At 60.5% G+C, this 26145-nt stretch overlaps 2 protein-coding genes across 10 annotated transcripts in view; one reads left to right on the top strand and one right to left on the bottom strand.

Moving 5' to 3' along the window:
- Positions 1-4366, top strand: part of BTBD2 (BTB domain containing 2) — a 30408-nt gene extending 26042 nt beyond the window's left edge. For both annotated transcript variants that reach the window (XM_016934620.3, XM_054673476.1), the window contains 4 exons: positions 1477-1669; positions 2578-2665; positions 2855-3001; positions 3182-4366. In XM_016934620.3, the coding sequence (XP_016790109.3) occupies positions 1477-1669; positions 2578-2665; positions 2855-3001; positions 3182-3343 (590 nt within the window). In that variant the 3' untranslated portion in view covers positions 3344-4366. The remainder of the gene's footprint in view (positions 1-1476; positions 1670-2577; positions 2666-2854; positions 3002-3181) is intronic.
- Positions 4367-9791: 5425 nt separating this feature from the next.
- The window catches only part of CSNK1G2 (casein kinase 1 gamma 2), a 40739-nt gene continuing 24385 nt past the window's right edge, over positions 9792-26145 (bottom strand). For 3 of the 8 annotated variants that reach the window (XM_016934618.4, XM_063800451.1, XM_054673477.2), the window contains 11 exons: positions 21315-21766; positions 12799-12839; positions 12633-12702; positions 12394-12542; positions 12041-12275; positions 11886-11971; positions 11731-11815; positions 11505-11653; positions 11313-11396; positions 11132-11238; positions 9792-11000 (listed from right to left, as the gene is read on the bottom strand). In XM_016934618.4, coding sequence (XP_016790107.1) covers positions 10946-11000; positions 11132-11238; positions 11313-11396; positions 11505-11653; positions 11731-11815; positions 11886-11971; positions 12041-12275; positions 12394-12542; positions 12633-12702; positions 12799-12839; positions 21315-21501 — 1248 coding nt within the window. In that variant the 5' untranslated portion in view covers positions 21502-21766 and the 3' untranslated portion in view covers positions 9792-10945. Of the gene's footprint in view, positions 11001-11131; positions 11239-11312; positions 11397-11504; positions 11654-11730; positions 11816-11885; positions 11972-12040; positions 12276-12393; positions 12703-12798; positions 12840-15208; positions 16218-21314; positions 21767-26145 lie in introns of those variants that run through there. The other 5 variants (XR_010153511.1, XR_010153512.1, XM_016934615.4 and 2 more) reach the window with 3 other exon arrangements.

Here is a 26145-nt window from a genome sequence, read left to right as displayed (position 1 = left end):
CAGGGTCTTGCTATGTCACCTGGGCTGGTCATGAACTGGGCTCCAGCCATCCTCCCATCTCGGCCTCACAAAGTGCTGGGATTATGGACATGGGCCACCGAGCCTGGCTAGATACATACTTCTTAAAAATACAACTGTTGATCAGCTGGGTGTGGTGGCTCATGCCTGTAATCCCAGCTACCCGGGAGGCTGAGGCAGGAGAATCACTTGAACCCAGGAGGTGGAGGTTGTGATGAGCCGAGATCGCGCCACTGCACTCCAGCCTGGGCAACAAGAGTGAAACTCCATTTAAAATAACAAAATATATACAATTGTTGGCCAGGCTGGGTCACTCACTCCTGTAATCCCAGCACTTTGGGAGGCCCAAGATGGGGGGAATCACTTGAGGTCAAAACAGGGTGAAACCCCCTCTCTACTAAAAATACAAGATTAGCTGGGCATGGTGGCGCATGCCTGTAAAGCCAGCTATGCTGGAGGCTGAGGCAGGAGAATTGCTTGAACCCTGGAGACGGATGTTGCGGTGAGCCGAGATTATGCCACTGCACTCTAGCCTGGGGGACAAGAGCGAAACTCCGTCTCAAAAAAAAAAAAAAAAAATTAACATTGTTTATTGAGTTTTGATACTCAGTCTTCCTGATTCACTTAACCCATAATGGTCTGTTTCTCACCAGTTATTAAACTGTGTCTGCCTTGGGCTGGCTTGCAGCTGAGCGATGCAGAGTTGAGCCCACCTTGGTTGATGAGTGATTAGGTCTCAGGCAGGCAGGGCTGCTCTCATTAGAGCAGAGGGTACTCACCGTGTCCCGGCACTCCTGGGGGTGGATGGTGGACCCCCAATTCTGCCCCTCCTGGCCTCCCCTCCCTGCCCAGAGCCCCTTCACATCCCATGCACGGTCCCTCTGCCTGTCACATCTCTGCACCGGGATTAAGAGCCTGGCTCTTGGAGCCTGCCTGGGTCCGCTAGCCATCACCCCTGGGGGTGTAAGTGCTTGGGAAGGTGGCTGCCTAGGGCCCACCATGGAGAGGAACCCCCAGACTGCTTCTGGAAGCCAGGGCTGCAGCCTGGGGGGGGGTACAGGCCTAGCAGGGAGCCACAGTGACCCCTCCCAGCCAATGGCCCTGAGAGAACAGGCAGTGGAGCCCCCCACCACCACCCACAGTGAAGTGACGGGTGGTCCCTACAGTGGGGCCAGACCCTGAGACATCACCCCTGAGTGAGTGCATCTGTCAGACCCTGAGGCATCGCTCCTGAGTGAGCGTATCTGTCGGCCTCTGGTCTGTGCCCTGGGACCTCTCCCTAAAAGCCCAGGCAGCAGGGGCCATGGCTGGTGGCTAGTCCCCCGGGGAGGGGCTGCCCAGGTCCCTGCACCTTGAAAGTCCGACGCAGACATCTTAGGGGGAAGGAGCGTGTCCTCCCAGGCACTCGGGGTCCTGGGGTGCAGCCCGGCCCTCCCCCACACCCTCCCTGTGCTGCAGGCCCCGCACAGTCGGGCATCCTGGTGGACCGCGAGGTGGTCAGCCTCTTCCTGCACTTCACCGTCAACCCCAAGCCACGAGTGGAGTTCATTGACCGGCCCCGCTGCTGCCTGCGTGGGAAGGAGTGCAGCATCAACCGCTTCCAGCAGGTGGAGAGTCGCTGGGGCTACAGCGGGACCAGTGACCGCATCAGGTGGGGCTTGGGGTGCAGGTGGGGGGGTCCGGACATGGGGGTGGAGGACTCGGGGATGACGGAGACGGGGGGCCGGGCATGGGGGTGGAGGACTCAGGGATGATGGAGACGGGGTGGGGGCGCCGGGCATGGGGGTGGAGGACTCAGGGATGATGTAGGTGGGGGGAGGCAGGCATGGGGGTGGAGGACTCAGGGATGATGGGGGGGGCGCCGCGCATGGGGGTGGAGAACTCAGGGATAATGGAGATGGGGGGGGCCGGGCATGGGGGTGGAGGACTCAGGGATGATGAAGACGGGGGGGGGACGCCGGGCACGGGGGTGGAGGACTCGGGGATGATGAAGACGGGGGGGGGACGCCGGGCACGGGGGTGGAGGACTCAGGGATGATGAAGACGGGGGGGGGGCCGGGCATGGGGGTGGAGGACTCGGGGATGATGAAGACGGGGGGGGGGCCGGGCATGGGGGTGGAGGACTCGGGGATGATGGAGACGGCGGGGGGGGACCGGGCATGGGGGTGGAGGACTCAGGGATGATGGAGACGGGGTGGGGGCGCCGGGCATGGGGGTGGAGGACTCAGGGATGATGTAGGTGGGGGGGAGGCGGGCATGGGGGTGGAGAACTCGGGGATAATGGAGGGGGGCCGCCAGGCATGGGGTTGGAGGACTTGGGGATGATGGAGACGGCGGGGGGAGCTGGGCATGGGGGTGGAGGACTCGGGGATGATGAAGATGGGGGCGCCGGGCATGGGGGTGGAGAGCTCAGGGATGATGAAGACGGGGGGGCCGCCGGGCATGGGGGTGGAGGACTCGGGGACGATGGAGGGGACTGGGCATGGGGGTGGGCTCGCCCCAGCTCACCTTAGGCTATCCCTGGGTATCCACACTGCCGCCTGTCATCTGCCACGGCAGGTTCTCAGTCAACAAGCGCATCTTCGTGGTGGGATTTGGGCTGTATGGATCCATCCACGGGCCCACCGACTACCAAGTGAACATCCAGGTACCAGCCCCAAGCCTCATCCCCAGGCCCCACTCAGGCCCATGTCCTCTCTCCACCTCCATGGAACCCTGGCTGAACCCCCGGCCCTGGTCCCTGCGCTGCCCCCACTCTGGGCAGGTGGGCTGGGCCTCGAGGGGTCCCCGTCGGCCCTCCCCAGGCCTGAGCCTCCCACTTCCCACCTCCCTGCAGATTATTCACACCGACAGCAACACCGTCTTGGGCCAGAACGACACGGGCTTCAGCTGTGACGGCTCAGCCAGCACCTTCCGCGTCATGTTCAAGGAGCCGGTGGAGGTGCTGCCCAACGTCAACTACACGGCCTGCGCCACGCTCAAGGTGCGCCGCCGGGGACAGGGGTCCCTCCGTGGGAGTCTCTGGCCCATCCTGAAGCCACCGGGGCACAGCACACACTCTCCAGAGGCAGCCACCCTGGCCCAGTCGGGGCCTTGCCCTGTCCACACCTGGGGCATCCCAGCCTGGTGGTCCTTGACCTCATTGTACCCTTATTCCCTACAGGGCCCAGACTCCCACTACGGCACCAAAGGCCTCCGCAAGGTGACACACGAGTCGCCCACCACGGGCGCCAAGACCTGCTTCACCTTTTGCTACGCGGCCGGGAACAACAACGGCACATCCGTGGAGGACGGCCAGATCCCCGAGGTCATCTTCTACACCTAGGCTGCCCGACACCGACACCGCCCTCCCTCCGTGGGGACAGCCGCAGCCCCAGGCCATCATCCGCTGCTGGGGCCCCCCCACCACGCGGTGCCAGGCCCAGTGTCCCCCGGGCCACCTGTCCACTCCACGCCATCTTTCTCAGCATCAGGAAGGGGTTGCCCTGTGTTCACCACGAGTGCGGCTGCTGGATCAGGGCAGCCGGGGAGGTGGCCGGGCCAGTGGCCAGGCCCTGTGGAGACGATCCCTCAGGACTAGGGACAGGGCTGTGCCGGCCTGGGCCAGGGCCCACGGACCCGCAGCTCAGGGCGCCTGCCCACGTCGTCTGCCGGCGGTGCGTGGCGGGCGTCCCTCGCGTCTCTTCACTGCACATTGCAATGCATTTGCGATTCCCATTTCTCTGCTAGGAGCCAGCCTGGGTGGCGCCGCTCCCAGAGCCGTGGGTCCCAGACCTTGCGTTCCTTTCGTTCCTGTCCGTTTATCAGGACACGGGCCCCACCTGTCACGTGCCCGAGGCCACCCAAGCCCAGCTGCCTGGATGCCAGCTTGAGTTCTGCGCACGTCGGATTCAGTGTGGGGACGGCCCCTGCCGGATAGGCCTAGCCCTGGCCCAGGTGGTGAGCGGTTTGCAGTGTCCGTTCTCATCCACCTGATGGGCCCAGATAAAGGCCCCCGCTGTCCAGCCTCCCTGGACGGCCCTCGCGGTCCCTGCAGCCCAAGATGGGACTCAGACCCTGTGCCCCAGAGCTCCCCTGCCGCAGAATGGGGCCCCAGCCGGCCCCGACCGGGTCCAGGAGCACTGCTCGCCTGTACATACTGTTGCCCTAGCCCACCTGGTGCCGCGCGAGCCACCCCCAGGTGCTGGGGGCACAGCCCCTCCCCACCCCGGCCACGCCCCCACCCACCCCGTGTGTTTCTGCCCTGTGACTCCTGGAACCTGCGTCCTCCCCAAAGCCATGGGAGGGGTGTCCTCCTCAGACCATGCCCCCAGATAATTTTTTTAAATAAAGAAACAAAGGCACCTGCCTTGAGCGCACATTGCTTTGCTCCCCCCCCTTCACTCTCTGCCCTGTCATCCGGGCTGCAAGTGGGTGAGGGACGTCGTGCGCCGAGAGGGGCCCTGAACCCCGGGTCTGGTCGCCAGTGCTGCGAGACCCTCCTTAAGTAAGTAAGTACCCACAGGCCACACTGAAGCCCGGGAGGTCGAGACTGCAGTGAGCAGTGATGCACCACTGCCCTCCCGCCTGGGCAAGAGCAAGACCCTAACTCAACACCTCCCCCCAAACCCAAATGCAATGGACGTGTGTGCCGATTTCCCCGTGGGGAGGCCCTGCTGGCTGCTGGGGGACCGTGGATGTGAGGGATGGAGAGAAAGCAGGGAGTGCCCAGTTCTGGCCTCAGTAGCCAGAGGAGTCAAGCCGTTGGCTGCTGCCTCAGGAGCACACGTGCAGGGCAAGATATCAAGAAACTCGGCAGCAAGGCCGCGTGGTGGCTCACACCTGTCATTACAGCACCTTGGGAGGCCGGGCGGGTGGATCACCTGAGGTCAGGAGTTCAGGACCAACCTGGCCGACATGGTGAAACCCCATCTCTACTAAAAACACAAAAATTAGCCAGGTATGGTGGCGGGCACCTGTAATCCCAGCTACTTGGGAGGCTGAGGCAGGCGAATCACTTGAACCTGCGAGATGGAGGTTGCAGTGAGCCAAGATGGTGCCATTGCACTCTAGCCTGGGCGAGGGAGCAAGACTCCGTCTAAAAAAAAAAAAGCCAGCCGCAAACAGTTGCCAGGAGGCTGAAGGCTGAGCAGATCTCCACAGTGCGCAGTGCTGGGAGCAGGCAATGGAGATGGAGGCTGGCGGGGTAGGGGGCCTTGTCGAACACCCGGGGGCCGGGCGTGCTGGCTCACACCTGCAATCCCAGCACTTTGGCAGGCTGAGGCAGGACTGCTAGGGGCCAGGAGTTTGAGACCAGCCTGGGCAACACAGCAAGACCCCATCTCTAAAAAAATACATATTAAAAGGAAACACCTTGGGCTTCTAATGAAGACATCAGAAGGGCCACCCACCAGGAGCTAGGGCAACACTCCTGGGGGAGGACAGAATGGAAGCCCTCATCACTCCAAAACATAAACCCTGGTAGGGTCTCACTGGGCTGCTGTTACGCTGGACTCTGCCAAAAGAAAACACAGCCCTGTGAAGACACATCAGCACCAGCTTCTACCATCTGTCATTTACAACGTCCAGCATCCATTTAAAAATGACAGGCTGGGTGTGGTGGCTCATGCCTGCAATCCCAGCACTTTGGGAGGCCGAGGCAGGTGGATCATCTGAGGTCAGGAGTTCGAGACCAGCCTGGCCAACATGGTGAAACCCGTCTCCACTAAAAATACAAAAATTAGCGGGCTGTGGTGGCGTGCACCTGTAATCCCAGCTACTTGGGAGGCTGAGGCAGGAGAATCACTTGAACCTGGGAGGCAGAGGTTGCAGTGAGCCACGATTGTGCCACTGCACTCCAGCCCAGGGAGACAGAGCAAGACTCTGTCTCAAAAAAAAAAAAAGCCAGGTACGGTGGCTCACACCTGTAATCCCAGCACTTTGGGAGGCTGAGGCAGGTGGATCACGAGGTCAGGAGATCAAGACCATCCTGGCTAACATGATGAAACCCCGTCTCTACTAAAAAAAAATACAAAAATTAGCCAGGTGTGGTGACAGGTGCCTGTGGTCCCAGCTACTTGGGAGGCTGAGGCAGGAGAATGGCGTGAACCTGGGAGGCGGAGCTTGCCAGTGAGCCGAGATCTCCACACTGCATTCCAGCCTGGGCAACACAGCAAGACTCTGTCTCAAAAAACAAACAAACAAACAAACATGCAAGGTGAAGCACAGTAACTAAAAACAATGGAAAAACAGAACAGATCGAGATACGTGACACAGTCAAAGGGTTGAACGTATGTGTAAGTGGAGTCCCAGAAGGAGAGGAGAGAATGAGACTCAAGCTATATGACAACCAAGAATTTTCCAAAATGAATGAAAGACGTTGACCCACAATTTTTTTTTTTTTTTTTTTTTTGAGACAGAGTCTCTCTCTGTCGCCCAGGCTGGAGTGCAGTGGCGCAATCTCGGCTCACTGCAAGCTCCGCCTCCCGGGTTCAAGCAGTTCTCCTGCCTCAGCCTCCCGAGCAGCTGGGATTACAAGCGTGTGCCACCACACCTGGCTAATTTTTTGTATTTTTAGTAGAGACAGGGTTTCACCATGTTGGCCAGGATGGTCTTCATCTCCTGACCTTGTGATCCGCCCGCCTCGGCCTCCGAAAGTGCTGGGATTGCAGGCGTGAGCTGCCATGCCCGGCCAACAAAAACATTTTAAAAACTTTGTCAGTGGAGCCTGGTGGCTCACGCCTGTCATCCCAGCACTTCTGAGGGCCGAGGTGGGTGGATCACTTGAGGTCAGGAGTTCGAGACCAGCCTGGCCAACATGGTGAAACCCCGACTCTACTAAAAATACAAAAATTAGCCAGGTGTGGTGGCACACGCTTGTAATCCCAGCTGCTTGGGAGGCTGAGGCAGGAGAACTGCTTGAACCCGGGAGGTGGAGGCTGCAGTGAGCCGAGACCACACCAATGCACTCCAGCCTGGGTGACAGCAAGACTCTGTCCCAAACAAACACTTTGTCAACCTGGAATGCCACTCCCAGCAAAAACACCCTTATTAAGAAAGGTGAAATAAATATTTTTTTCAGGGAACAAATGCTAGTTTGTAATTTGTTACCGACAAAGCTGCACTCGGCCCGGCATGGTGGCTCACGCCTCTCATCCCAGGGTCACTTTCCCACCTCGTCCTCCGAAAGTGCCTGGACAACAGAGCCAGACAGGCAACCCTATCTCTACCTAAAAACAAAACAGAACAAAACAATTAGCTGAGTGTGGTGCTGCACGTCTGTGGTCCCAGATACTTGGGAGGCTGAGGTGGGAGGATTGCTTGAGCCCAAGAGGTGGAGGCTCCAGGGAGCTATGACTGTGCAACTGCACGCCAGCCTGGGCCAGGCCCTGTCTCAAAAAAAAAAAAGCTGCACTGTAAGCAATATTGAAGTTCTTCAGGCTGAAAATTATCCCAGAGGTAATTTTGGGATTCTGTCGCCCGGGCTGGAGTGCGGTGGCGCGATCTGGGCTCACTGCAAGCTCCGCCTCCCGGGTTCACGCTATTCTCCTGCCTCAGCCTCCCCAGTAGCTAGGACTACAGGCGCCCGGCTAATTTTTTGTATTTTTAGTAGAGACAGGGTTTCACCATGTTAGCCAGGATGGTCTCGCACTCCTGACCTCATGATCCGCCAGCCTCGGCCTCCCAAAGTGCTGGGATTATAGGAGTGAGCCACCATGCCCGGTCCCAGATGTAATTTCTGATCAGCAGAAAGAAATGAAGAGCATCAGAAAAGGTTAACATGTGGGTAAATACATAAAGCACATGACAGGTAGTCCTTATCCCCAAGCTACTGCCGGGAAAACCATCGATGAGCTCATTCCATTTCCCTCTTGCCATCTGACTCTTACAGGTGCATTATTTCTGCTTTGTCACAACATATTACGGTGGTACTGGTCTTCCACCCTTGCTATCACCTTTAAAAAAAATTATTTTGGCCGGGCGCAGTGGCTGACGCCTGTAATCCCAGCACTCTGGGAGGCCGAGGTGGGCGGATCACCAGGTCAGGAGATGGAGACCATCCTGGCTAACACGGTGAAACCCCATGTCTACTAAAAATACAAAAACAAAACTAGCCAGACATGGTGGCGGGTGCCTGTAATCCCAGCTACTCTGGAGGCTGAGGCGGGAGAATGGGGTGAACCTGGGAGGTGGAGGTTGCAGTGAGCCGAGATCGCGCCACTGCACTCCAGCCTGGGCAACAGACTGAGACTCCACCTCCAAAAAAAAAAAAAAAACAAACAAACATATATATATATGTATATTGGAGACAGAGTCTTGCTCTGTCGCCCAGGCTGGGGTGCAGTGGCACGATCTGGGCTCACTGCAACCTCCACCTCCCGGGTTCAAGCCATTCTCCCGCCTCAGCCTCCTGAGTAGCTGGGATTACAGGCGCGTGCCACTACTTCCGGCTCATTTTTGTATTTTTAGTAGAGATGGGGTTTCGTCATGTTGGCCAGGCTGGTCTCCAACTCCTGACCTCAGGTGATCCGCCCACCTCAGCCTCCTAGAGTGCTGGGATTACAGGTGTGAGCCACCACGCCCAGCCGACTGCTCTGGTTTAATTTTCCCAAGTGCACGTTCAATGTGGAGGTTCAGGTCTTTTTTCAGCAAAGCTTCCTTGGACAAGGGTCTTAAATGTTCTGTTTCACCTCTTCAAAGACTCGAACACCAGCCCTTCTTGGCCCATCTTCCGGATTCTGTGCGGTGTTTGGCAGCTTCGTGTCTTCTTTCGTCTTCCGGATTGTGCCGTGTTCGGCAGTTTCCCATCTTGTCTCCTCTTGTTTTCCTGCCTTCAGTGCCTTTCCTCTGATTTTCATGGAGGTCTCAGGCACCTTGCAATTTATTCATTTCCAAAACCAGTTCTGTTCTGATGTTTCCTTCCTGAATTCATTTTCGGAGGTTTGTCCATTTCTGCGCTTAGTTTCTGAGTCTCTGATTCCGGATGGTTTTCCGGTCTTGCGTGCTTCCTGGAAGGGGCCTGTCTGTCCCCTTCAGCTTCATGGTGACTTGTCTGAGGAGGGTGAGCTCCCTCGGCTGTCAGCGGCAGAGTTTCCTCCCTGCCCCTGCCCTCTGCTGCCTTCATCTCCCTCGAGGCCTTGCAGGAGATGAGCGGGTGAAGACGAAGACCCCACGCGGCATCCGGGGACTTCTGCCTCCACCTCCCTTGCCAGAGCAGCTGCGGCGTGGGTGTGCACGAGCGCCTCCTCGCGGCTGCCGGGTATGGGGTGTTGTCTGGGGAGAAAGCATGGGGCGGAGCCGGGGCTGGTGCTGCCAAGGTCTTCACCTGCCTGCAGTTTCCGCTGTTCTTCCGGGAGCTACTGCTGATTCCCTTCACAGTGCCGTGGCCCCCGTGGAGATGTTTTCTGCCCTGCTGCGTGAACAGAGGGAGTCAAGGAGGCCTTCCGCTGTCAGAGCAGCCAGGACCATCCCGCCTGGGCCCCGTCGCTGAGGCTTTCAGGTATATTTGTGTAGCGTCAGGGAACGGGACCCCCGGGGCCAAGTCGCATGTGTGTGACTTCCCCTTTCCATGGTACGTGAACACTCGTCTCCTGCCCTCTCCCCAGAGCCCAGCTCCGCCCTCTGCTTCCATCTTCCTTACCTTCCGCCTCATCAGTCGGTTTCTGTTACCGGAGGTCGCCGGACGCTCCGGACTCATCCCGGACTCGTCCCGGACAGGCAGGATGGGGATGGAGGCGACGCCCGTTCCAGGTCAAGCTTCGTGGAAAGCCCAGACAAATCCCTCTACACTTGGGTTTGGTTTCATTTTTCTTTTATTTTTTTAAAAAAGCCCCTAAATTCTATGGCTTCAAGGGAGCATCAGAGAAACGTAAATGCCATTTCTGTACACTTGGTAAAGCAAAAACTAGACTCACAGCCACCGCCCTGGGCATGGCCCCAAGCTGCTCCACTCTGCCCGGCAGCCTCCAGGGCACCCCACTGGGGAACCGCCTGCCAGTCCAGGGCCGCCCCCAGACCCCTGCAATACACCTGCGGGGCTGGGCCGGGGGCTTTAAGGCGTTTTGTCTCCGGCTGCTTGCCGGGTGTCGGAGCAGAGAGGCAGGAAGCTCCGTGCCCACGCACCCCACACGCCCCACGCAGCAGGGCCCAGGGCCGAGCAGGGTGACACCAGCCAGTCCTCCCACCTCGGGTTCCAGGCGCCGGGGCGCAGCATCCGGGAGCAAGTGCGTCGAGAAGCACCCGCCTGGCAGCGCCCACCCGCCCCTTGCCAGGGCCAGGCTGGGAAGAGACTGCAGTGGCCGTGCCCGCGGCGCCCGAGCTTTGGTGCAGCATTTTGGTTGGGGAGCCGGCTTCAGCCACGGCCCCACCCCTGCCTTCCCCTTTGGTTTCGGGGAGGCCTGGGGCACAGCCTCACCCCTGGCAGCAATGCCTGTCCCCCTCCCAGGAGGGCCTAGGCAAGACAGCTCCACAGCACCCCTCCAGGCCGGGCCTGCCCTCCCCTCGAGAAAACGGCCTTTGGATCGAGGGAGACAAGCTGGACTTTATGACGCTAACGGGGGCAGCTGGCGGGGCCGGGCCAGGCCAGGCCTCGGCCAGGGGGCCTCCAGGATCACACTACTCACTTCAGCAAAGAAACGGAGGGGCAGGAGTGGGGTAGGGCGGGCCTCTGTTTTTTTTTCCTCTTTTCCTTGTTTTAAATAGTTAATGCTCTTGGAGGGGAGAACTAGACACAGGTGTAGAAATTTCGGCCAAAGTCTTACATGAAGGAAGTGACCCCACGTCCCGGGGGTGGGGCCGCCTGAGCCAGGCGCGGCCCCTGCAGTCTGCGTTCTGGCTTCCAGCCAGGGTCTGGCCCTGGGCCGCTGTGGGTGGGCCCCGAGGGCCTCGCACAAGGTCGCGCCCCAAGGGGCTGCACGGAGAAGATTCAGGGGGCTGCACGCGCCCAGGGTCACTTGTGTCGCTGCAGTGATTTTCTCTTTCTCCTCTTGAAGAAACAGCAGCATCTGAGGAGGGCGGTGGCTCAGGTAGGAGGACCGGGGCGCAGGGCGGGGGCAGCCCAGGCCTCAGGCCCTCCCACCCCCATGGGGACCTAGGGCACCCCCGCCTCCCCGAAGGCACCGCCCCAGAGCCTTACTTGGTTTCATCGGCCACCTCCACCTCTGCAGGCGCTGTGATGGGGGCGTTGGAGTGGCCGGCCGTGGGGTCATCCGCGTTCAGCTCCCCGTTGGTGGAGTTCAGCGCCTGGTGGGGACAGTAGGGGGTCACGCTGGCCGCCCGTGCCCCTCCCTGGGGCGTCGGTCCCGCCCGGGCTTCACCTGGTTTTTGCTGTGCGGCTGGGCTTTGTCCCGGAGCTGAGGCTGGGAGGGCAGGTCGGTGTGGACGGTGCCGATGGGGGTCGGCTGTGGGTGAGGGAGCAGGGGTCAGGATGGGCTGCAGCGCCGGTTCACATCTCCCTCAGGGCGGTTTCCCGGTCCCCCGCTCCCACATACCGGCACCCCCCCACCTACCAGGGGCTTCCCGGCCCAGTCGTACTCATAGTCGAACACGAAGCCACTGCGGTCGAAGAGGTCGGTGAAGAGCTTCCGCAGGTAGTCATAGTCGGGCTTCTCGAAGAAGTCCAGGCGCCGCACATAGCGCAGGTACGTGGCCATCTCCTCTGCAGAGAGAGCGCCAGCGGGGCCTCGGCGGGGGTGGGGGGCACGGGGCGGGGGCGGGGACGCAGGGACCCCTTACCTGGGAAGTTCTCGCAGAGCACCTCGATGGGCGTGGCGCGTTTGGTGTCCCCGATCTTCTGGTACCGCTCCTTGAGCGTGTCGGCCTGCGGGGGTCTGTGGTCAGCCTTGCTCCCGCCCTGCGTCCCCGCCCGCCTGCCCGGTCTCCTCGCCCACCTTGAGCCCCTGCCAGGGGAGGCTGCCGCGCAGGAAGTACATGAACATGTGGCCCAGCGCCTCCAGGTCGTCGCGGCGGCTCTGCTCTGCGGGGACAGGGGCGCAGCCTCAGCGGGGTCCGGGCGCCCGCCCCCCGCCGCGCGCGCGCAGCTCACCCTTGCCCAGGTGCGTGTTGATGCTCATGTAGCGCGCCGTGCCCGTCAGGCTCTTGTGCTCGCGGTACGGGATGTGCTTCTTGGTCTCGGGGTCGATGTACTCCTTGGCCAGCCCGAAGTCGATGATGTGGATGGCGTGCTGCCGCTTGGTCCCCGGGCGGCCCACCAGGAAGTTCTCGGGCTTCACGTCCCGGTAGATTAGGCTCTTGGTGTGCACATACTCCATGCGCGTGATCTGCAGGGGGGCACAGCGGTGTCGGCCGGGCCCCTCCCCGTCCCACGTGCTCCCCTCCAGGGCCACCCTCTTCCCTCCGAGCCCCGCCCACCCCCGCCCCGCCCCGCCCGCCGCGCACCAGCTGGATGGCGATCATCAGCACCGTCTTGAGCGTGAAGGTCCGGTCGCACAGGTCGAACAGGTCCTCCAGGCTGGGCCCCAGCAGCTCCAGCACCATGGCGTTGTACTTCCCGCACGGACCGAAGTAGTAGACCTGAGGGACGCCCTCTGCGGCGGAGGACAGACGCACGGGCGTGCGGCGGCAGCCCCCTCCCTGCCCCTGCGCAGCCCCCGCCCCACCCGCGGGCCGCCCGGTACCTGTGGCGCTGAGCTGCTTGTAGAACCGGTACTCCAGGTGCAGCTGTGGGGCCCGGGACTTGATCGGCTCCTGGGGGCACAAGGGCGAGTCACCAGGGGACCGGGTCGCTGCCCTGAAATCCCTGGGGGGCACGTCAGCGGGGGTGGGGTGGAGGGGCCGACTCACCAATTTGATAGCCACGTATTCATTTGTATAGAGATTCTTTCCTGCGGGGACAGAGACCATCAGCACCACCAGCGCAGGGCCCACCTAGCCCCGACCTCCCCAGCCCACCCCCGAGGCAGGAGGCAGGAGGGGGTCCCTGAAGGACCACCCTCCAAATGGCACCACTGCCCAGCAGCCGGGCCTGGGCCCAGCCTGCCAGAGCACTGCACCGTGGCCTGCCAAGTCGTCCCGACACCTGCACCCTGCCCGTGTGGTCACCGCCTCAGTGTCTGCCACTCCTCCTCCCCCGCCCCCCCACCTCCCTAGCCCAGGACAGAAGCGGCACTGGGGAGGTCTCTCACAGCCTGCAGGCAGCCCCAAGGGCTCCACACTCCTCCACCCCTTTCTCAAAGACAAATCTCCCGCATGCCCGAGGCCCTCGGCCCCCAGGTGAGCCCCAGCAGATGGACAGGGACCTGTGGCCCACATGGGTTAGAAGAGAGGAGCCCAGGTCCTGTCCCCTGGGGCCACCAGCCACACAGGACTTCCAGGGCTGAGTCTCATGAAAGCGCAGAAGGTACGAGGCCCAGAACCTTTTTTTTTTTTTTTTTGAGACGGTGCCGCTCTGTTGCCCAGGCTGGAGTGCAGTGGCGAGATCGCAGTTCACTGCAGCCTTTGTCTCCCGGGCTCAAGCCATCCTCCCATCTCAGCCTCCCAAGTAGCTGGGACTACAGGTGCGCACCACCACACCCAACTAATTTTTGTATTTTTAGTAGAGACGGGGTTTCTCCAAGTTGCCCGGGCTGATCTTGAACTCCTGAGCTCAAGCAATCTGCCTGCCTCAGCCTCCCACAGGGCTGGGATGACAGGCGGGAGCCCCTGTACAGCCCAGGGTGCAGCTTTTTACATGTTACACCCCCTGAGGAAGGAGGAGGCCAGCCCTTAACACACGGGCGCTCTGCAGGGGCAGCTGTGGAAGCCGGCCTGGGAGGAGGCACGGCCCCACCCACTGTGGTGACTCAGCACCCTAGGGGTGAGCCTAGCGGTGAACAGGCCGGTCCCTGCAGGCACACGGCCCTGGGGGGCTCCCCACGGCAGCTGGGCCAGACGACAGGCATGAAAGTGTCTGGCACCCATGTGTCTCCAGCCCAGGATGGCACTGGGGCCATAGCTACCATCTGCTGGGCGACCTGTCCCGCGGCATCACAGGGCACCATGTGGGGCAGCCCCGTCTCTCAGGCACCATCCAGCTGGGTCACCGTGTTGGGTCTGCAGTCAGCTGCCTTTGCCCGAGTAGCATACGCTGCAGAATGAGGCCTCTGTGGCCGGGCGCGGTGGCTTATGCCGTAATCCCAGCACTTTGGGAGGCCGACGCAGGCGGATCACCTGAGGTCGGGAGTTCGAGACCAGCCTGACAAACATGGAGAAACCCCATCTCTACTAAAAATACAAAATTAGCCAGGCATGGTGGTGCATGCCTGTAATCCCAGCTACCAGGGAGGCTGAGGCAGGAGAATCGCCTGAACCCGGGAGGTGAAGGTTGTGGTGAGCTGAGATAGTGCCATTGCACTCCAGCCTGGGCAACAAGAGAGAAACTCTGTCTCAAATAAAAAAAAGAAAGAAAGAGGCCTCCACTTCCTTCCGCCCTGCTGCAGCTGGACTGGCAGGGTGGCCATGGAGACAATGGGTTTGGAAACCCTGCTAAGGTGGATGCGAAGTCCCAAAGCCCGGTGGCTGAGCTGTACACAGTCATGACCTCATAGTCTGAGGCTGGGGTCGCATCTGGGCCCCGAGAGCCTCTTCCCCCGGCTAGTGCCCCGTCCTGGGCGTGCCTTGCAGCACAGGAATCGCTGGGGCTCCTTCTGGCATTGCCCTGTCCGCATCACTGCCTGGGCTCTATTTCAGCACAGTTTCCAATCAGCTTGTCAAGTTCCCTAAACAGCCTCAACAACGTGGCACCTTGAGGGTGCAGGATCGTGAGGACGAGGGATGACCAGGTGCCTCCCTGCAGCCCTGAGACGGGGACCAGGGCTGGTCTCTCCAGTCCTGAGCCGGGGACCAGGGCAACCCCTCCAGTCCTGAGCCGGGGACCAGGGCAACCCCTCCAGTCCTGAGCCGGGGACCAGGGCAACCCCTCCAGTCCTGAGCCGGGGACCAGGGCAACCCCTCCAGTCCTGAGCCGGGGACCAGGGCAACCCCTCCAGTCCTGAGCCGGGGACCAGGGCAACCCCTCCAGTCCTGAGCCGGGGACCAGGGCAACCCCTCCAGTCCTGAGCCGGGGACCAGGGCTGGTCCCTGCGTTTTCAGAACAAATGGGCTCCCCTCCTACGTTCTCCCCAGTGTAATACATTATTAGGAAATTCTCCTCGTAAAACAACAGGAGCCGTGCCCCAAACACCCAACACTCATTGCCGAGGCCCCAGAACTAAACCTGCCACACGGTCCATCCTCACAGCTACCATCCACCGGTCCATTTTATTTTTAGAGGGATTTCAAAGTTTTTTTCTTTTTGGAGCGGAGTCTCGTTCTGTTGCCCAGGCTGGAGTGCACTGGCGCGATCACGGCTCACTGGAACCTCTGCCTCCTGGGTTCAAGCGACTCTCCTGCCTCAGCCTCCTGAGTAGCTGGAATTACAGGCAGGCACCATCAACCTGGCTAATTTTTGTATTTTTACTAGAGATGGGCTTTCTCCATGTTGTCCAGGCTGGTCTCGAACTCCCGACCTCAGGTGATCCGCCCACATCAGCCTGCCAAAGTGTTGGGATTACAGGCGTGAGCCACTGCGCCTGGTCAGATTTCGAAGTTTTAGAGCGCAGGACACTGCCCCAGGTTTGAAGTTTTAGAGCGCAGGACACTGCCCCCTGAATCAGCTGCAGGTTCAGTCCAGCATTTGCGTGTCCTTCCTGCGCTGCCCTTCGGAGGTGGGATTCACAGTGGATTCATCCCCCCTTCCCCACCCAAAAGGCTGCCCCTGCGGTGGGCTCCTCGCCGTGGCGTGCTGCGTGTGCCCGCCTGGTGCTGCGCCGCGGCTCACAGGGAGGATGGGGTTTGCTTTGCCCATCTGCCCTTGAGGCACGCCCTCCCGTCTCCAGTTCTGACTCTCCAGAGCGGAGTTCCGGCGAACACGGCTGCGTAGCTCTTCCTGCGGGCAGCAGTCCCCTTCTCCAGCAAAGTGTCAGTCACGTGCTGACCACCACCAAGCACTGAGCTGCGCTCCCCCAGGCTGAGGAGGCCAAGCCCTCGCCTGTGTGCTACGCCGTCCCTCTGCTGTCTGTTGATGTATCATCCAGCTGTGGCTCCCTGACGGGCAGGCAGATGCTCGCCAACGTCTTCCCCAGCCTGGCTGGCCTCATGCTCTTGGCAGCGTCTTGATGGGCGGGCCTTTGAAGCTCTGATGCATCTGATGGGGATGGGGTCTTTCCCGGCTCTTCTACTCTGCACTGTGGAAGAAACCTTCGCCTGACGCCCACCGCTGTGTGCGGCTGGCGTGTCAGAGACCCGGGTGTGCGCTGGGTGGGTGTGGCAGCATCTGAGGCCTGTGGATCTGCAGACTCCTGGAGGAGGTCGGGCGCTCTGGGCTCTGAAAGCCAAAGGGGCCTCCTCCGGCAGTACTCGCGGTGCATGCAGAGGGCAGGAGAGCCCACGGGGCCTGGCAGAGAACAGCTCCAGAGAGGCTCAGAAGGTTCCGGGGGACACACAGGAGGGAGGACGCCACAGCTCCAATGGCCGGAGTGCGGGGTCCTCCCTGGATTCTCTACTTCAGCTGAGAACCCAAAAGGTCCACACCTTGGCACAGGCTCCCTGGCCTTGGAGTCACTCATGTTTACCCTCAGCCTTGCCCCAGCAACGCTGAAACCAACCTGACAGAAACAAGGTGAGCCACGGGGACAAACTCAGCGCTCAAGCCGGGAGACGGCACCCTCCACACCTCACGGCACACACCACGGCCACGCCCAGTGAGGCTGTCCCACAGGTGAGTGAGGGGGGTGTGACCGTGACAAGGGAGAAAGTCAGCAGCAGCACAGACGTCACTCCACACAGTGCTGTGTCTTTGATGCACCCCCTAAGGGTCATGTGTTGGGAACTTGGTCCCCAATCCAGCACTGCTGGGGCTGGGGCTGGGGCCTAGTGAGAGGATCTGAGTCGCTGCCCTCGTGGGTGAGTGAATGCCATCAGCAGGGGAGTGGGTTCCTGACTAAAGGGTGAATCCAGCCCCCTCCGGTCCTTGCCATTCTGCCTTCCACCATGTCTTCTTGCCATGACATGGCAAGAAGGTCTTTGCCAGACGCCACCCTCAATCTGGGGCTCGCCAGCCTCCAGAACAGTGAGCCCATCAATTTCTGTTCATTATAAATGACCTGGCCAGGTGCAGCGGCTCATGCCTGTAACCCTAGCACTTTGGGAGGCCGAGGCAGGTGGATCACGAGGTCAGGAGTTTGAGACCAGCCTAGCCAACCAACAGTGAAACCCTGTCTCTACTAAAAATACAAAAATTAGCTGGGTGTGGTGACGGGCGCCTGTAATCCCAGCTACTCGGGAGGCTGAGGCAGGAGAATTGCTTGAACCCGGGAGGCGGAGGTTGTGGTGAGCCAAGATAGTACCACTGCACTCTAGCCTGGGCAACAGAGCAAGACTCCATCTCAAAAAATAATAAATAATAAATAAAAATAAATGACCCAGTCTGTGGCATTCTGTTACAGCAGCACAAAACGGACGAAGAAACAGCACAAACATGTTCGAAGATTTAAAGGAAAAGATGGCCAAAGTGAATGTGCACATGGGAAATCTCAGCTGAGAGCGAATGGACAATCAGACGGAACCAAAAAATGCCACTAAGCAATCAAAGATTCACCACATGGACTTCTGGGGTTGGAGGCTGCAGAAAAAGAGTAAACTTTCAAGCAGCAGCCGCAGCCGCACAGCCTGACACCAGGAGAGCACAGAGGCAGACAGAAAACAGCCAGGGCTGAGAGACCTGGGGACAGGGCCAAGCACTCCTGTCACACGCAGAACCAGAACCCAGGAATGAGAGCGAGGCTGGGTATGGTGGCCCACGCCTGTAATCCCAGCACTTTCAGAGGCCAAGGCGGGCAGATCACCTGAGGTCAGGAGTTTGCCAACATGGCAAAATCCTGTCTCTACTAAAAATACAAAAATTTAGCTGGGCGTGGTGGCAAGCACCTGTAATCTCATCTACTTGGGAGGCTGAGGCAGGATAATTGCTTGAACCCAGGAGGCGGAGGTTGCCGTGAGCCGAGATCGCGCCACTGCACTCCAGCCTGGGCAACAGAGTGACACTCTGTCTCAAAAAACCAAAGCAAGGCCAGGCGCGGTGGCTCACACCTGTAATCCCAGCACTTTGGGAGGCCGAGGCGGGCGGATCATGAGGTCAGGAGATGGAGACCATCCTAGCTAACACGGCAAAACCCCATCTCTACCAAAAATACAAAAAATTAGCTGGGTGTGTTGGCGGGCGCCTGTAGTCCCAGCTACTTGGGAGACTAAGGCAGGAGAATGGCGTGAACCTGGGAGGCAGAGCTTGCAGTGAGCTGAGGTTACGCCACTGCACTCCAGCCTGGGTGACAGAGCAAGACTCTTGTCTCAAAAAAAAAAAAAAAAAACAAAGCAGGCGAGGCGCGGTAACTCACATGTGTAATCCCAGCACTTTGGGAGGCCGAGGCAGGTGGATCATCTGAGGTCAGGAGTTCAAGACCAGCCTGGCCAACATGGTGAAACCCCATCTCACTAAAAATATAAAAAATTAGCCAGGCATGGTGGCTCACACCTGTAATCCCAGCTACTCGGGAGGCTGAGGCAGGAGAATTGCTTGAACCAGAGAGGCAGAGGTTGTGGTGAGCCGAGATGGTGCCACTGCACTCCAGACTGGGCAACAAGAGTGAAACTCCATCTCAAAAACAAAACAAAACAAAGCAAAGCAAAGCTGAGATGGAAAAACGTTTCATGAAATAATGGCTCACATTTTTCCAAAGTTAATTTGAAAAAGTACCAACATAGAGATACAAGAAGTCAGCGGATCCAAGCAGGATAAAAACAGAAAGCCTCATCTACGGAGAGCATAGGCAAGATTTTAAATCAAAGATAAAAACCTTAAAAACAGAAAAAACGACACATTCTAGAACATTCTAGACAACGGAACAAAATTCAACAACCAGAGTCCACAACAGGCTCAACACCAAAGCCACCAACAGTCCTGAGTGCTGGGGATGTGGAGTGCTCGAGGAGCCCACTGCTATTCAGTTCTATTTGGGCAGTTAGTTCTATTCAGAAGGGCCCAAATCCGGAAACAGCCAAGCGTCCCTGCGCTGGGAGCAGATGAAGAAGGGCTGGTGTGTCCTCCGATGGACGGCCTCCCGGCACCCCTGAGAAACCACGATGTGCGGCTGCCCGCGAAGCACACAGCGCCCAAAACACCAGACTGAAGAGAGCGCAAACCGCAACTTAGTAAAAGCTGGCATCACCAGGCCGGGCGCAGTGGCTCACGCCTGTAATCCCAGCACTTTGGGAGGCCAAGGCAGGTGGATCACAAGGTCAGGAGATCGAGACCATCCTGGCTAACACAGTGAAACCCTGTCTCTACTAAAACTACAAAATATCAGCCGGGTGTGGTGGTGGACGCCTGTAGTCCCAAGCTACTCAGGAGGCTGAGGCAGCAGAATGGCGTGAACCCGGGACGCGGAGCTTGCAGTGAGCCGAGATTGCGCCACTGCACTCCAGCCTGGGTGACCGAGCGAGACTCCGTCTCAAAAAAAAAAAAAAAAAAAAAAGCTGGCATCACCCACGTCACTCTCATCTGCCTACAGGTACCTGCACTGTTCAGCAGCCTGCAACCGCCACCCAAGGACAGGACCCACATAACCATCTGGGTTCCCAAAAGCCATACCCCGCAGGCTGCAGGTCACGGGGCTGTGCCAGGCATGTGTGTGCAGATGAGCCTGTGTGCCCGTGTATGCGTGGTTGTGGCTGTGTGTGCCTGTGTGCGTGTGCTTTAGTGTGCACATGTGCATTTGTGGGCACGTGTGTACATGTCTGCATGTGTCTGCACGTGTGTCTGAGCGTGCACACACACGGGGTTGGGAGGCCACAGCTCCTGTCGGGAAAAGCTCAGTCTCTTGGCTGAGAAACGGAGCCCAGGCCTCCCGAGCCACAGGCCGTCGGACCGGCAGTGAGGCTTCGTGGCCCAAGCCCAGCCTCTGCGCAGAGGTGGAATCTCAGCAGCCTCCCCAAGGGCTGGGGTGGGATCTGGTTCAGGTGGGGTCTCAAACCCCAGCCTCCTGGGGCCCTGGGTGCAACCAATGGGAACAGAGAAGCAGCCAACAGTGACCCCAACAGCTGCCCTCGCCTGGGAGAAGCTGCTTGACTCATAGGACACACACTTCTGCCGCATAACTGCCTGCTGAACCCCACTTCTGCCCACGAGTGGCAACTACCATTCATCCTCATTTAACAGGTGGGTAAACTGAGGCAGGAGGTGGGAAGTGGGGCCACAAAACATGCCTGGGGTCCAGGCGGCCACAGCCCATGCTCCTGCGCCCCTGGGCGGCCGCTCTTGAAGATGCAGCCACATCATGACCACTGCCTGGGCCTGTTTCCCTCATCTGACAACCTCATCGGGCTGAGTGCCTGCCATGGGTGCCCACGTGAGGCCGATCCACTGCCGTGGCCTCCCGGACCTGCCCATCCTGCGCTCTTTCCCAGGGACCCTGATTCCCACCACGACAGACACTGACTGGGGGTGCACCTGGGTTCCCCGGACAACCCCAGCAACAGACGCCAAATGCCCTCCCGCAGGAGCTCCGGCAGCACCAGCAATAAATTTAACCACATTTCCGGGGATGATCCAGCTCCCTGGCACAGCTAATCACAGACTGGGAACGGCCCCAAAGGTGCTCAGAGCTCCCCCAGGCCTGATGGTCACCTTCAGGCACCCCCACCCCAGGGAAGGCACCCCTGGACAGTGAGAGGCTCAGTCCTCGGCCCTGCTCCTCACGCCTGCCCGGGCAATGAGACCCCGACCCGGGAGAGGTTGGTGTGAGCAGAAGGGACGGAGCCAGGTGGGCCAGGTGCGGCCTTTTACATGGTGAAGCTGCGAGTGGCACACAGCAGTGTCATCACCACAGAACAGTCACTCCAGCCACCCGACGCCAGCTCCGGGCTGGCCAAGACCTCCCACGAGCTGAGTGCCGGGCAGGCACCTGCCGTTAAGGCTGGGGCTTCGCCCAGTGCGCACATGGGCCATGGAAGTCATTCACAACTTAACATCGGGCTCCTTGCGGCGTGGCCTGGCCTGCTCTGGGCCACCTGCCTCCCAACAGAACTGTTTCCCGAAAAGGTGACAGGGCCAGAAACCCACTCTCCCCACAGAACCTCCTCGAAGGGAAGTGGCACTCGCACCACGACAGACTGATGATTCAACGCACCTGCCAGTGACATGGGGCGGCCCCGCCAGAGGCTCTGGTGACTCGGGGCGGCCCTGCCAGCAGCCTCCCGCCCCCACCTACCACCGAGCAGGGCCTCACCTAGGCGGAGCTCCCCGAAGTTGCCGCAGCCGATCTTCTTGCCGACGCGGAAGTTGGGGCCCACCATCAGGACCCCCGAGCTGGTCCCCGAGCTCCGGATGCCGTGGCTGCTCCGGCCCCCGCCGGCCTTGGACATTCTCCGGCCCTCCTCCGTCTCCCCTTTCCCTCCTTTCTTGTCAAAATCCATAAGTTTGTGATACCCTGGCCTCTCCACGGTGACTCTGCTGCCGTGCAAATCCCAAGTCTCTGGAAACCTGAGGTCTTGGCTCCTCTGTGGCTAGAACATCACCGCGGCCGGTGGGCGGGCATGGGCCCGTGGCTCCCAGCTACTGAGACGCAGGCGTTCGGGCCGGCCAGGCCGCGGTGCTCTTCCCAGTGGCCTCGGGGTCGCTCTCGGGGGCAGGAGACATTCTGCTGACACGTCCCACCGCCTAAAAGCTCACGGCTCACAGCTGCAGAGAAAGAGAGGCACAGGTGAGCACTGGAGAGGCCCCCGCGGGGCCGCTGAGGACACGGGGCAGAGGCCACAGAGGACACAGCCAGGAGACTGCTGGGCTGGAAGGAGCTCTGAAGGCCGGGGCATGATGAGCACCGTCCCTGCCCGGAACCCAGCTGGGAAGCACACACCACATGACATCGAAGGCCAGAGGTCTCGGCGTGGCTGCCTGGGGACGAACAGGGTAGGGCTCAGGGGCTTTCTGTAAAGCGGGATGGGTGGGTGGGTGGGTGGCACAGGTGGGAGAGTGTACTGCCAGGAGAGCCTGACTGCCAATCCCGGGGAGAGGCCCTGAGGATCCTGAAGCCAGGGGGGCAGTCCCACCCCCAGACACAGAGGGGCCACACAACAGTCCCCGTATCCAGGCCCAGGGCCGCTCTGGGAAAGAGGGAGGGAGGCAGATGACAGCAGGCAGGCCCGAGGCAGGGACGCAGGAGCCACCGAGCTGCCCCTGCCCATGGCGACTGGTTGACGCTGAGAGCGGGGAGAGTGGGCCGGAGGGCAGGAGGCCCCGGAGAGCCGGGCACTGATGCAGGAGCCCCCAGGGCCTGACCCAGGCTCGGGTTCTTCTCCAGCAGCCACTGGTGGAGCGGGGCAGGCTGGACGCCACTCGAGGCTGTGACGATGCCAGGGTGGGTCGGACCCATCCCCTGCGGTGCAGAGCGGAGCTGAGGAGGGAATGGCGGGGCTTGAGGGACCAGCGGAGCCAACAGTCACCTAAGCAAGGCTGGGCACGGGGCAGGCAGCAAACTTCTACCCCAGGGGAAAAGACAGAAGCCTCTGGTCCTGAGAAGGAACACGCAGTCCCTGCTCCCGGGATGGTGGGACCCCAGCCCACAGCCCCTCGCTGAGTGTGCACCACCTTAAATGCTCCCGAGCCCAGGGCCGAGGGTCCCAGAGCCTGTTGCCACCCACAGAGAAACGCCGTGTCTGGACAGGGGCTCCTGGCTGAGGGGACTCTGTGCAGGTCGCTCTCTGGAGCGAGGGGGCCAGCCAGCCCCGGCTGGCATGGAGCCCAGTCTCAGCGCAGGCCCCGACGGGAGGCAGGACGGGCCCCAGCAAGGAGCCTCGGGACAGCCTGGGGAGGAGGAAGGAGGAAGGAGGGAGGAGCCCCACCTGCAGAACTGAAGGGTGGTGGGGGCAGCCTGGGGAGGAGGGAGGAGCCCCCACCTGCAGAACTGAAGGGTGGTCGGGGGCAGCCTGGGGAGGAGGGAGGAGGGAGGAGCCCCACCTGCAGAACTGAAGGGTGGTGGGGGCAGCCTGGGGAGGAGGGAGGAAGGAGGAGCCCCATCTGCAGAACTGAAGGGTGGTCGGGGCAGCCTGGGGAGGAGGGAGGAGCCCCCACCTGCAGAACTGAAGGGTGGTCGGGGGCAGCCTGGGGAGGAGGGGGGAGGGAGGAGCCCCACCTGCAGAACTGAAGGGTGGTCGGGGGCAGCGTGGGGAGGACGGAGGAGGGAGGAGGGAGGAGCCCCACCTGCAGAACTGAAGGGTGGTCGGGGGCAGCCTGGGGAGGAGGGAGGAGGGAGGAGGGTGGAGCCCCACCTACAGAACTGAAGGGTGGTCCAGGGCAGCCTGGGGAAGAGGGAGGAGGGAGGAGGGAGGAGCCCCACCTGCAGAACTGAAGGGTGGTCGGGGGCGGCCTGGGGAGGACGGAGGAGGGAGGAGCCCCACCTGCAGAACTGAAGGGTGGTCGGGGGCGGCCTGGGGAGGAGGGAGGAGGGAGGAGCCCCACCTGCAGAACTGAAGGGTGGTCGGGGGCGGCCTGGGGAGGAGGGAGGAGGGAGGAGCCCCACCTGCAGAACTGAAGGGTGGTCGGGGGCAGCCTGGAGAGGATGGAGGAGGGAGGAGGGAGGAGCCCCACCTGCAGAACTGAAGGGTGGTCGGGGGCAGCCTGGGGAGGAGGGAGGAGGGAGGAGCCCCACCTGCAGAACTGAAGGGTGGTCGGGGGCGGCCTGGGGAGGAGGGAGGAGCCCCACCTGCAGAACTGAAGGGTGGTCGGGGGCAGCCTGGGGAGGAGGGAGGAGGGAGGAGGGAGAAGCCCCACCTGCAGAACTGAAGGGTGGTCGGGGGCGGCCTGGGGAGGAGGGAGGAGGGAGGAGCCCCACCTGCAGAACCGAAGGGTGGTCGGGGGCGGCCTGGGGAGGAGGGAGGAGGGAGGAGGGAGAAGCCCCACCTGCAGAACTGAAGGGTGGTCGGGGGCGGCCTGGGGAGGACGGAGGAGGGAGGAGCCCCCACCTGCAGAACTGAAGGGTGGTCGGGGGCGGCCTGGAGAGGACGGAGGAGGGAGGAGCCCCACCTGCAGAACTGAAGGGTGGTCGGGGGCAGCCTGGGGAGGAGGGAGGAGGGAGGAGCCCCACCTGCAGAACTGAAGGGTGGCGGCTGTGGTGTTAACTGGACGCTCGGGCGGTGCAACCCCAGGGACGCGGCTGTCACCTCCTGTCGCCCTCAAGCCAGGTACCCGCCCAGGAGGCCAAGAACCCTGCACCGGGGGCCACCGCAGGCCACCTGCATGTCTGCACAGATCCTGCCGGGTCCTCCCTGACCCAAGCCCCAGCCACCCCCGGCCCCATTCTAGGGCTCGACAGACAGACAGAAGCCCCACCCTCACTGAAGAAGGGGGACCACAGTTCGCTGCTGTGCCCCAGATGTGCAGGGGAAGAGGTTTCCTGCCAACCGGCAGGACGTAGGGGCCGCGGGTGAAGAGGGGCCGTGGGTGCACAGCCATCGCCGAAAATGTTAGGACAGGAACTCCCAGATGAGTAAGCCACATCAGAAAGGAAGGCACTGGCGTCACAAGCACTGCCCCCCTGGATGTGGCCCCTGCGTTCCGGTGCCAGAAACACCCTGAGGCGATCACAGGCCTTGGGTTCCGCACGGCAATAGCCGCTCGAATGTTCTGGTTTCCCGGTGCGCACACAAATTACGTTCACAGTATACCATGGTCTAGGAAGTGTGCAGTAGCGTTGTGTCTAATCAAACAAAGGACACACTTTAATTAAGCGGGGCGTGGTGCGCAAGCCTGTGGTCCCAGCTACTCGGGAGACTGAAGCGGGAGGATCGTTTGAGCCCAGGAGGCGGAGGCTGCAGTGAGCTATGATCGCACCACTGCACTCCAGCCTGGGTGATACAGCAAGACCCCATCTTAAATAAATAATAAAGAAATAAAAATACTTTACTGCTTAGCAATGGTAATGATCATGGGAACCGTGAGTGGCCCTAATCTCCCCGGAGGAGGGTCTTGCCTCGATGTGGACGGGGGCTGACTCGTCGGGGCGGTGGCTGCTGGAGGCTGGGGCGACTTCTTAAACTATGACCACAAAAAAGTTGGCCACAGCGATGGACTCTTCCTTTCATGAAAGATTTCTCTGTGGGGCGTGATGCTGTCTGATAGCACTGATTACCCACAGCAGAACGTCTTTCAGAACTGCAGTCGGTCCTCTCAACCCGGCCGCGGCTTCATCAAGCGAGGTTCCGGACTGTTCCAAGTTCTTTGTCCTCATTACCCCCAGGTTCACAGAATCTTCACTGGGACTAGAGCGCAACTGAAGCAACTCCCCTGCTCACCCTTCAGAGGCAACTCCTCACGTGTTAAAGTTTTCTCGCAAGACAGCGGCAATGCAGTCACATCTCCAAGTCCTTCTCATTCTAGTTCTCTCGCTGCTTCTAAAACCTCTACAGTCCCTCCTCCACTGAAGTCCTGAACCCTCACAGTGATCTCTCAGGCCTGGGACCAACTTCTTCCACACTTCCGCTCATCCTGACATGCTACCTCCTCCCATGGATCACGCGTGTCCTTCACGGCCTCTAGAACAGCAAAGCCTTTCCGGGGGGTTCAATTTACCCAATTTCCCCAGCTCCATCAGAGGAATCGCTCTCCACGGCACCTACAGGCACCTAGAGCCTTACAAATGTATTTCTCAATAATGAGTCATGGGCGGCTGCGGTGGCTCCTGCCTGTAACCCCGACACTTTGGGAGGCTGACGCAGGTGGACTGCTTGAGGCCGGGAGTTCAAGACCAGCCTGGGCAACACAGGGAGACCCTATCTTTACAAAAATAAAAACAAAATTAGCCAGTCATGGTGGTGCGCACCTGTGGTCCTAGCTACTTAGGAGGCTGAGGTGAGAGGATCGCTTGAGCCTGGGAGGTGGAGGCTACAGTGAGCTGTGATTCTGCTTCTCCACTGCAGCCTGGGCGACACAGTGAGACTGTGCCTCAAGAACACTAAGACTTGGCCAGGCACAGTGGCTCAGGCCTGTAGTCCCAGCACTTTGGCAGGCTGAGGCGGGCAGACTGCTTTGAGCTCAGGAGTTCAAGATCAGCCTGAGGAACATGG

The sequence above is a fragment of the Pan troglodytes genome, chromosome 20 (genome assembly GCF_028858775.2).
Source record: "Pan troglodytes isolate AG18354 chromosome 20, NHGRI_mPanTro3-v2.0_pri, whole genome shotgun sequence".
Classification (NCBI taxonomy): Eukaryota; Metazoa; Chordata; class Mammalia; order Primates; family Hominidae; genus Pan; species Pan troglodytes.
Note: the sequence above shows the minus strand (reverse complement) of the source record. Positions and strands in the feature narration are given on the sequence as shown.